The sequence below is a fragment of the Atractosteus spatula genome, chromosome 18, assembly GCF_055471065.1.
Source record: "Atractosteus spatula isolate fAtrSpa1 chromosome 18, fAtrSpa1.hap1, whole genome shotgun sequence".
NCBI classification, from domain to species: Eukaryota; Metazoa; Chordata; class Actinopteri; order Semionotiformes; family Lepisosteidae; genus Atractosteus; species Atractosteus spatula.
Genome location: NC_142723.1, coordinates 110728 through 122183, shown reverse-complemented (window position 1 = coordinate 122183; position 11456 = coordinate 110728). Strand labels below are relative to the sequence as shown.

General features: G+C 39.9%; 1 protein-coding gene across 1 annotated transcript; it reads left to right on the top strand.

The window, feature by feature from the left end:
* Window positions 1-2654: 2654 nt before the first annotated feature.
* On the top strand, window positions 2655-5623 carry LOC148818244 (methionine-R-sulfoxide reductase B1-A-like). The gene is made up of 4 exons (XM_088936395.1): window positions 2655-2827; window positions 3400-3542; window positions 3846-3960; window positions 4525-5623. The coding sequence occupies exons 1-4, from the start codon at window positions 2773-2775 to the stop codon at window positions 4554-4556; spliced, it is 345 nt and encodes a 114-aa protein (XP_088792521.1). The 5' UTR covers window positions 2655-2772; the 3' UTR covers window positions 4557-5623.
* The last annotated feature ends 5833 nt before the right edge of the window (window positions 5624-11456 follow it).

Genomic DNA, 11456 nt, shown 5'->3' with positions numbered 1-11456 from the left:
TTTTAGTCAAAATGTGATCTTTTAATATGTGGGAAGTGTAGAACGAACCAGGTGTGGTAGTTTAAAAGAGCAGCACTTGTTCAGGTCTATGGTGTCGATCCACACTGTGCGTCAGACAAACAGAGACAACAAGTAAGAAGTACCCCCGTGAAAGCTTAGTGACCTTTCACTCTCGCTTCCTGCAGCTGGAAAGCAGGGAAGAGACTGGGAATATTCAGGGTTGGTTGCAAGATGGGAGTGATTAATTAGCGATGCTTGGTTTATTGCTGCGATGAGAAACATGCTGCCGCAGCACAATTCTCTCCAGGAGCAGGCAGATAATTCTGCCTAACTCAGCACTTCCTTGGCAACACAATTCCTGGGCCCCACACACAACCCCACTCCAGGGCAAAAGGCAGAGCGCTGTGCATGGGACACCTCCTCTGACAGGAGCCAGCTGGGCACTGCTCTCCCTTTTCGGACAGAGGGAAGCACAGACTGGGTCTTTCTGGCAATGGGGAGCAGTCCATCGGCCAATAAGGTGAGAAGAACTCGCCCATCTTGATGATGCTTATATCAGTATTTGCTGCAGTTAGGGAGGATTTAATAAATATGAGTAGACATTTTAGTCAAATTTTAAATGACCCTTACAACATTTGTCTTGTTGTAGCTGTTAGCCACAGCCATTTTTATCTTCTTTTTCAAATGTTTTACACATCGTTGTTTAGACTGGTATCACAGACTAAATTTTTTTTTTTGCTTATCAAGCATGATTTTTAGATGCAGCCTGGTCGGGATCAGAAAAGGAGACTTCCAGGAGGGAAGAGGAACAAGGTTAAACAGGTTAAACCCCAGACAAGCTCGTGGGGCAGCGAGAAGAGAAAACTCACTGATTCCCAGGTGGTGTCTGGTGTCTGTTCAACTGTGACATCATGCAGCTCTTCCTGCTCACTAGCACTGTAATGACTAATTTAATGCGATGTACAAGTGAATAAGTACTGGTTGTATAGCAGAAGTTTTACCGCAGAAATGTTCTAACATGATCTGCATGCAGAGTTAACAAATAAGTATTATTTGTTGGCAAAACCGTCTAGAAGTAGAGAGCAATATTTCTATTTAATAAGAATAGAAATATTGCTCTGAATACATTATAAAATGTTTGGTCGCCTGGTTCTGAATCCCGAAACATGGAAACATGGTGTTACGCATACCTGGAAATTTGGTCTAAATTAGTGATGTAAATTGGAAGATTTACAAGTTACTGTGGACATTTACTTTCATTGCGGTTTAAAAGGCACTCATCAATGCTGATTCTTTTTAACCCCAAAATATAAAAATGTTGTTGCAGTTTCCCTTTAAGAAGGACTATGTATGTTAGAAATATGTAGTAAGAAATATATCTAACCATCTTTTTGGTATCACATTTCTGAGTGGCTGGTCTTTTTTGTCTAAACGAGTTGACCACTGCTTCTAATAGAAGTTATTAAACGGGATCCAGGAAAACAGAAAAAAGAATGTCTCAAGTTGAACTTGTTTCAGTGATTTTGGGAGTTAACTTCAAAAAGAGGGGACACTTTTTTATTGTTTTTCTGTGCAGGATTATTTAGCACAGATTGGCAAACACATGCTGTGTATCTCCTGTGCCGTCTTTCAAAATTAAACTTAAATGAAAACATCTATTATGAGTTTGTCTAATGAATTTAAACTTTTATGAAAGCAAAAGCAATTAGTACAACATTTACAGCAAATAACATATAGTATTATTATTATTAATAATAATAATTCTTCTTCTTCTTATTATTATTTGAGAGGGTCATTTTCTGTGGCAGAAGATCACATATTGGGCTGCATCTCTAATGAGTTTTCTCCCTTCTACCCCATTAGGATTGATAGCTGTTGTGGTTTTGGCAGGTGTATATGATTGTGAAGAATGTGTATATGATTCTTGAGCGTTTTGTGCAGTGCAGCAGAAAGTGCATCTCTGTGCTTCTCCCTGCTGGCGGTAGGAGCACAGCCTGTCCTCTCTCTTAGCCAGGTTTACCTTTGTTGTCCGGTCTGTGAGCTCTGAGCCTGTCAGGGTCTGTTTCTGCTTGTTGTCTCCCTCCTGGCCCATATATATTGCCTAAGGGCTCCGGAGTATCCCTGATTTGTGCTGTGTTTGTGTGTCCCAGGGGGTGAGGCAGACTTGTTTGGTTTGTGCAGCAGTTTTGTAGATTCTGATCTAAGATGTTTTAGCAGGGCTGTTCTGAAGCTGGGGCAGTGAGAGACTGGAGAGAGAGCTATCCAAGACCTCAACGCAAACCACATCTATCAGCTAACATCTACATTTAAACTTAAGAACACCATCACGGAGAGCATACTAACCATGTCACCGAGACACCTTAGGGATTTGATTGACAAGCCTGAGATGGGACACAGACCTCTAAAGAAAAACAAAAACGTGATGTTGCTGTACCAGCAGGTGGTGATCTCTGGTGCAACATTTTCAAAACCAGTGCACGAGTAATTGCATCACATAAACCGTGCCTTTGCACTGGCCCAATGCTGCATCCAAAAGGTCAAACGAAAGGAGCTACGACTTTCACATAGAAGCTATAGCCGTTTGGCAGAAGTGATGGATCATTGCCATCTAGCGTCAGTGGTTGTGTCACACGCTACAGGAGAAGCCCCCCGTCACGTGATCTGAGTGTGGCCACCTGATCCTGCGGGCTGGTAGACACTTGCAAACAAGACGCTCGAAAGTTACGTTTCAACTGAAATCGGAGAGTTACAGCAACTTTTTAGTTTTGCAAAATGTCTTTTTGCTCTTTCCTAGGAAACGAGATTTATAAAGATCACTTCAAGCCGGGTAAGCGGGTGCATTTTAAAGTATTTTTATCTCAAGTTTGATCGGTAATGTGATATAACTAGTGCCCAGTACGTTTCGTAACAGTGTCAGTGGGTTTAACAGACGAAGTAGCAACAAGAAGACAGAATCAAACTTCTTTTATGCCACATCCATAAGGATAGCTATTAATAATAGGCTGCAAATAAAGTAACTGAATATAAACCGATATTAGACCTTCGGTCGGTATACAGGTGAAGCGAATATTTGTAAGACAGATCTCTTCCTGTTTTCGAAATTTTTCGTATTTTATTATTTGAGGGGACATTTTAAGAACAGTGCAAACAAGGTAGCCCGCAAAAAGATGTACACGATTTTTTCCACCAATCGTTGTCTCCAAAAAATCTATTAGTTTATATTAATAAGTTTAAGGGACGATACGCTCAGCTAGTTAAGAGGACGGACCGCCGTGTTTCTCACAGTGCTGTTCAAAGACAACCCCGCAGCATACAAAACCGGCTGTGGTGTCGAGTGTCTTAGCGCCTGCTCCGCGTTTCGTGCTTTTAATCATCTGTAATGACTGCTCCTTTCTCAAGGTATCTACCTGTGTGCGAAATGTGGCCACAAGCTGTTTTCTAGCAGGTCCAAGTACGAGCACTCATCTCCCTGGCCCGCCTTCACCGAGACCCTTCAGGAGGACAGCGTGTCCAAGTTCGTGGAGAGGCCGGGCGCTCTGAAGGTGAGAGCTCCCTCATCCCACCTGCGAGACATTCAGGCGAAACGCTTAGCTTGTTCGGTTCAGTCAACACGAAAGAGGTTTTTTTTCTGGAAAAAAAAATTAAAAATCTAATAATAACCCTATCAGATAGTTTTGCATTATTTCAACATTGTAAAAAGGATAACGTAGGAACCTGATTTTATGCTGCAGCAATATTGTTGCGTTTCCTCAGAACAGATTTGCTCTTTGGCAGTGGAGTGGGTGGGACTGCTGGGGCCGTGTCCCCCCGCTGACCGCAGTGACCCCTGTGGCTCTGTGTTTTAGGTGTCTTGTGGGAAGTGTGGGAATGGACTGGGCCATGAGTTCCTGAACGATGGGCCCAAGGATGGGCTGTCCCGCTTCTGAATCTTCAGCAGCTCACTCAAGTTTGTCCCCAAAGGTATGTACTGTCCAGACCTGGCAGCTGGTGGACAAGTCCCTCTAGAAACAGAGTGGTGTCCTCGATTGTTCATGCGGTCAGCTCGGTCATGATGGTAGTCATGTAGAGCGCGTCAGCCGCGCCTTCATCCCCACCCACTCGCTTCCAAGTTACACAGCGCTAGGAAACCTTAACATGGGCACAGAAGAACCATGTTCCTGTTTAAACTCTGGGAGGGTTTTATGTACGACAGGCCTTTGCTGAAAATCTGTACCAGTGTCAAAAGTGACTATTGACAAGATCAACATGGAAGCCTGCTTTGGAATGAGAAGTGAATCGTGATCCAGAAAGCATGAGGGGAAACTATGTGGAATGGCATTTCTTTACACAAAGGGTTGTGGGAGTATGGAACAAGTTGCCCCAGCCTTGTTTTTACCCTTCAGGAAACAGCTGGAAGACTTGAGCAGGTCAGTTAGCTACTATCTCCCGAACAGGCTGAGTGGGCTGAATGGCCTCTTTCCTGTAACGAAAGCTACAGAAGGTGACCCCTACTCCTGCAGTGACTTGTGCTCTTTTGTTTTCCAGACAAGATGGATGGAGCAGGGAAGGGGCAGTAAGAGTGGGCTGTGGTACCCGGACAAGCAGGGGTCTTCAGGACAGGGCTGAGAGGCCCCTGTGCCTCGCTAGGGTCTGAGCAGATCATGAAGTGCTCTGGAAAAAGCCCATGTGGGACTTCCAGTGCACCGATGGGTAAATGACCATGCCAGACAGCAAGAACTGGGCTTCTGCTTTATTTTTCCACACGGACACACACACATTTGTTTTAATTTGTTTTCTTGGCTCCCACTCTCTTTTCTGGAACCAGCTCTGCTTAAAGGAAAGCTCATCATGGGGTGAAAATAGACTCAGAACATAAATCTATTGATTTAGCTTGACGTCTAAAAGAAGGTGCTGTTTGGTTTCTTGAAAAAATTCATAGACATGATCAAGGACATTGGTGTAGCTGACAGTTTCATGGCTAGAGAAGCCCTCTAACAGTGACATGATTCACAGAATTTCGTGTTATACCTACACATATAATGAGTTTATTAATTATCATCAGGAAAGCCACCCTCTTTGAGCTGGTTTTATCCTCCATTACCGAATACCATCGCTTTATCTTTGTGTGGAATTGGCAAACTTTATAAACTTTTCAATATTTATTACATTCTCAGAAAAAAAACATCAAGAGCAGCTTTATAGTTGCCTTAATTAATTTTTAACAGTGTTTCTATTATTTATCAATTAATTTACCAGATGTATAGGTGGTTTTTGTAACAATATAATTCGTTTTATAACACACGAAAACAGTTTTGTTAATTTCCACTCAAGCCCAGGTCCTGTGAGGATGGCTTCGAAATCCAGTCCACACGTTTATTTGTACCAGAATTTTAGGGATGAAATGATATTTCCAGAAAAAAGATTTCAAATATCTCTTAAAAACTGTGTTTTACTTCAGCTCATTTCAGGTGCTTTCCAGTGTTAATGAATAGAAACATGCTGCGTGATGTAACATTGCTGAGTTATAAAATACAAATTTACAACACTTAAAACAAATATGTGAACATGTTCATGTACATTTCAACATTCTTTAAGACAAAACAATACTGTCCTTAAAATAAATAAAGTTTGTCCACAGACATGATTAGAATGTTCTTCCTTGTGGTGATTACCATGTGCAACTGTAACATTAAGAGTATTATTTAGGCAATAAAATTACTTTTTTTGTTGTTTTCCCTTTCCCTTATAATACAGTTACTACTAGCTATACTTTACCACAAATCCTCTAGCCCCTTCCCTAATTTTTAAGTTATTGTGTCTTTTGTCTTAAATGATCACAGTTTACACACCTATTTCTCTTCGATGCTCCTTACATATGTCATTCCCACTCATGGATCTCAGCATGCAGTAGATACTGTATTGTCTGCATCCTGTATATCTAACCGGTTTTTCCTGTTATTGAAGGTATTTTCTATCATTGTATTGGATCTTTCCTTATTTCTGTGTTCTTTACCAGAAATCCAGACACCTTCAATCAGAATTGGTTGTATCTTTATTTGTACAATTTAACACAATTTCATACATTCTGAAAAGTAATTACAAATAAAAACTCTGAAAAAGAATCTGTATCTTAAAAGTAATACATTATGTATTTTTATAAATAGTGTTTTTGAAATCTGTTGTATGAGATGAGGGCAATTATTGTCAGGGATTGTAAGTTATTTTGCAAATTCATAATTTCTCAGTTTATAAGTAACGTTTTTTTACAGCTCTGAAACCCTTTTTAGCAAATGAGTTTTTGTATCTTAGAATGCTCTCACACACTAGCAGCTTTTCTGGACCCTTTGCAGTTTGCCTGCCAGAACAACAGATCAGTGGATGATGCTGTCTCCCTAGCGCTGCATACAGCTTTGGACCACCTGGACACCAAGAACTCATATGTGAGAATGCTGTTTGTGGACTACAGTTCAGCATTCAATTCCATCATACCAAGTCCACTGGTGACAAAGCTCAGGGGACTAGGACTATGCAACTCTTTCTGCAACTGGCTGCTGGACCTTCTAATTGAGAGAACACAGGTGGTGCAGACAGGTAATAAAACATCAACACCACTCACCCTGAGCACTGCCACCCCTCAAGGCTGCTGTCTGAGTCCAAGGTTGTACTCCCTATTCAGTCACGACTGCACAGCAAGACACCACAACAACTGCATCATTAAATTTGCGGATAACACCGCTATAATAGGCCTGATCGGTGATGATGACGAGTCCACTTACAGGGATGAAGTCGTACAGCTGCTGAGGTGGTGTCATAGCAATAACCTGGACTTGAACGTGAGTAAAACAAAAGAGCTAATAGTGGACTTTCGAAGACAGAGGCCGCACACTCAATATTGATGGAACGGTCACCAACTTGAGGTTTTTGGGAATTCACATTTCTAATGACCTAACCTGGACTGTGAACACTGACTCTATCTTGAAGAAGGCTCAGCAGGGCCTTTATTTCTTGAGGTGCCTCAAGAGATGGGGGATCCCAGTACCTATGTTGGTGAACTTTTACCGCTGCACCATCGAGAGCATTCTCACCAACGGGATCACTGGGTGGTACAGCAACACCTCTTCTCGAGAGAGAAAGGCACTGCAGAGAATGGTCAATATAGCCCAGAAGATCATTGGCTGTGGTCTCACCGAGATTAAACAGCTCTATGAGGATCACTGCCGTTGTAGAAATCGGGCCAACACAGAGGACAGTCGCCACCCAGGCCATGACCTCTTCACCCCACTGCCATCAGGTAAGAGATACAAGAGCTTATAGACACCACCTTCATTAGCTTCAATTCTTCATTAGCTTCTACCCACAAGCAGTGCGATTGGTGAACACATTTGACCATGCCCCTCGGACCACGCTTACACCATCTACCTCATTGTAATTTCATTTATTGCAATCATTGTTTACATATCTGCATTATTTGTTTATTTGTACATTGTTTACTGTTTATTTGTATATTCTCTTGATACTCTGTGAGCTGGAACAGGTAATCTGCAGCCTGTTTACTGCCAGCCCTCCTCAGAAGGGAAATCAGATGGCTGGAGACCCTGAGCTGGATATTTGAGGATCTCTGAAGCGAGCTACAGTAGCATGAATAGGTGTGTCTGTGAGGGAAAGGTGGTGGATTTCTCTCCTACAGCAGCTCGGGGCTCACTCGAATTACAGTTCCCACACACGGGGATACTGAAGAGTGGAAAAAAAACTTTGTCTCCCAGCTGTCTTGACGCAGTTTGAATATTATGAACAGCAGATTTCTTCAGGATCCGATAGATTTTCAAAAGGATTTGAGTCAGGACTTTGATCATCTCACAAGGACATTTACTTTCTTATTCATAAGCAGCTTCAGTGTAGCTCTGGACTTAAGTTTTTGTTATTGTCCTGCTGAAAGGAGATTTTTTCCTAGTGTAAGGTCTAAAGTTTGTTGTTGTTTTTAATCTCTTTACAAGCTATTTCTTTCATCCTCTGGTACTGGAAGAGGTCAGATTGAGCCATGTTGTTAAATGGTGTTTTGTATTATGGTACAGTGCTGTTGTTGCATTGTATTATTTTCATGTATTTTCTATGTTTATGAGCCCTTGATGTACAAAATGAATCTCCTTTGGGGCAGTAAAGTCGAATTCAATTTAATTTTATCATGATGAGCATGACAGTCATCAAAATTTATTTTAGTGCTGGATTTTTTTGCGTTGCGCTGAATATTCTGAAGTTTAATTTGGTCCTTCTGAAAAACGACATTGATCTAACTGGAGAAGATGTGCATACGATTTATTGTGAGTCACAAAAGTGCGTATCGGAAAGACTAACATCACAAGACGTACTCTAGTTCCTTTCAGGAGTTCTCTTTGTGTGGTACACGGCAGGCAGTGATTGGTTAACAGATGTGCAGGTAAAATCATTTTAATTTTTGTTTTGTTTGTTTACTTTGGACCTTAAAATCATTTTACTTTTCAAATCATGCTAGTTAGATTAAAATATTTATTAAATTCTTTAGAGTGAATTAACTCCTGCTCTATTTGACATTAAATGAGTGAACATTTATTGCAGAATTATTATGTACAGATCCTCAATATTCCGATAAAGGCTTTTCATTGCTTATTGATAGATTATATCAATCTACTTATCAATTAATTAATAATTAATTTTGAGTATTTGTAAGTGAATTAGTAGTTAGTGACCTCTGCAAAGCTCATGAGCATATATATATGATTCAAAAGTAAATATCTTTAATAACTTGTTTATTACATGTTTATAAAGAATTAATTACATTACCTAAACTGCAAAATTTCTTGTCTACCTTATTGCCCTTTACAGCTTGTGATGTATTCAAATGGAGTGATACAGTTACTGTCAGCTTTTTAATACATTTTGACAGCTTTTTGAATACTATATTGAAGTGTCTGTGATTTTTTAATAGAAATAGAATGGATTGATGAATTTTCTGTTTGATAAGGTTTTTTTTAAATTTGGCTGGAAAAGAAAATGCAACACATAATATACCAGACAGTAGACATTTGTTCACTATTTTTTTAGTTGATGCATGTTTGCTGTTCAAAATGCAATAAGGCTTTACAAAGTTCAGATCTCTGTCATATGTCATACAAAATTTCACACCACAGTTGTAGATTTTGGGGTCATATTCCCAGTATATTAGTGGCTGGAGAATTTTTGTATAGAATCGTATGCCTTCTGTTCTTCTGTTTTTTGAGTGCTTTAACTGTTTCTCAATATAAATAAGCCTGATGACTCACTGCTTCAGGATAGAAACTACTGCCGATGAAACCAGTGGTATAAGCAAGCAAAAAGAGATGGGTCCTTCTAAAGCACAGAGGCCATCAGGAGGGCAGAAACTGGAGCAGCTACCTGCCATCGTGGGACCTCCTGCAGATTGGGAATGGGTAAGGCAATTCGACACGAGCCCATTCCTCTTCCCACTGCTTACACTCCTATAATAAATAGTTTCAGGGTATTCAAGTACAGGATAAAGAGATTACAGGTGTTCCCAATTGGCTGATGATACAACTATCTCTCTGAGAAAGCACACAGAGGTGGACAAAGCAATTTAGTGCTTTTACAAGTCTTTTCCTCTGTATCTGGTCTTTCTTTACATATCAGAAAAGTGAACTGGTGGCTGTTGGAGAGTTTCTGCTCCATATGTAATATCCCTGTAAAAGATGTGATTAAATATCTTGGTATTAAGATTTTCTAAAATCCAAAAAGAGATGTACCATAGTAAAATATATAAAAAAACTTTATTCATGGCTGTTATTTGTCAAGCACAGGCAGAAGGAGGCCTAAATGCTTCAGGTTGTACATCATCTAATACTATTTTCAAGATAAAACTGATACAGAATTATTAACAAAATTAAGCAAAGTATGTTGGGTATATTTTTTCCCTTATGTGATATTTCAAGAAGTAGAGGGTATAGATTTTTACTTGAATGTAATTTGGATGCTGGGAACCCCTCCCCGAAACTTGCCAGCTTCCATGAAGAAGTTCTCCTCACATGGTCTCTTATGGATAACCATACCCCCCATAGATACATCATCTAGAATACAGAGAAATAACTTTGAGAAATAAACCTGTGCTTTGAAAACCGGGTTAAAATAGTATAATCTGGGTGAACATATTAACTGATGTGGCTGATTAAATGTAGAATTAAGCAGATTTTGTGAATACATATAATGTTTGTGTTAAGTCTTAATGCTATTAAGAAACTGTAACAGTAGTCCATCAGAAACTAAGGAAGAATTTACAACCTTTATTAGACTACAAGGAAACACATATTTAGTTATACTTGTACTAATATATATTTAAGATCCCTCTTGCAATCTCACAATATCTTGTAAAACTATTTTGGAGCACCTCTTTGGGGAAACTAATTGACTGGAATAAAACATGACTATTGTCAAACAAATATTGTCTGAACAATAAGGTTAAGGAGGCGTCGTTACAAAATTGCACATTGAATTGACCCGGTAAAGATAGATTGTGTGCTGTGCATATATTTAAAAGTAATATAGATCATAACTGTCTTTTTCAAAGCAGCCCAGAAACTTTACGTTTGTTTTTGGTTTGTTCTGTTGTTTAAACTCTGAATTGATCTGCAAAATTGTGTAAAGGTTTCAAATACTGACATTGCTTGTAGAGAAATAGATGTTATTTTACTCCTCAACAATTTATCATCATTGATCATTGACTTAATCATTAAAGGTGCTCGTTATTGTATACATAAATAACCTAAATATAATAAATAAAATAATTTTACCGTATCTCGTAGTAGCAGATTATCTCCTAATTACGAGATTCTACTTCTCGCCTAATTTATGTGGTCGAGCAGGGCAGACTCGTTCTTGTTTGAGGATCCGTGTGAATCATCGCACAATATAACAGGTAGCTCATAATCTGAAATTATCGTTGCTATCTCCTCATTACGATATAATTTTCGAAGATTTTGTTTTCCTTGGTAGAAGTAATGCGCTTCCAAATGGAAGAGACTCGCATCTGAAACACATGCGGGCACGTCTCCAAACTATTTCTAAATGTCCGAACATGAAAGCTGTGCGTACCTTATCTTTATTTGCCTGTATTTTGTACCCCGGTGATCTGTAATGTACTCTTGTGTGCATTGAGTAGCATTTTTATTATTGCAATATAAATGTTAAAGAAGAGAAAAAACAATAAGGTCGAATTAATCAACAACGTGAGCTGACCCGCCAGTAAACACTCTCCAGCGGCGTCTGGAGTTCAATAACTCTACCCTGCAATACGGTTTTCCAGGATCCCGCAGTGCTTGACAAGCAGAGAGCGGAACCAAGGCATCCCGGGCCGCTGCTCCACACCGACCTCAGCGACGGACCGGTAGTGCCCCGTCGCGCTAATTATACGTCAAATCTGGATCCGTCGCAGTTATGTGACGTCACCACGCCGC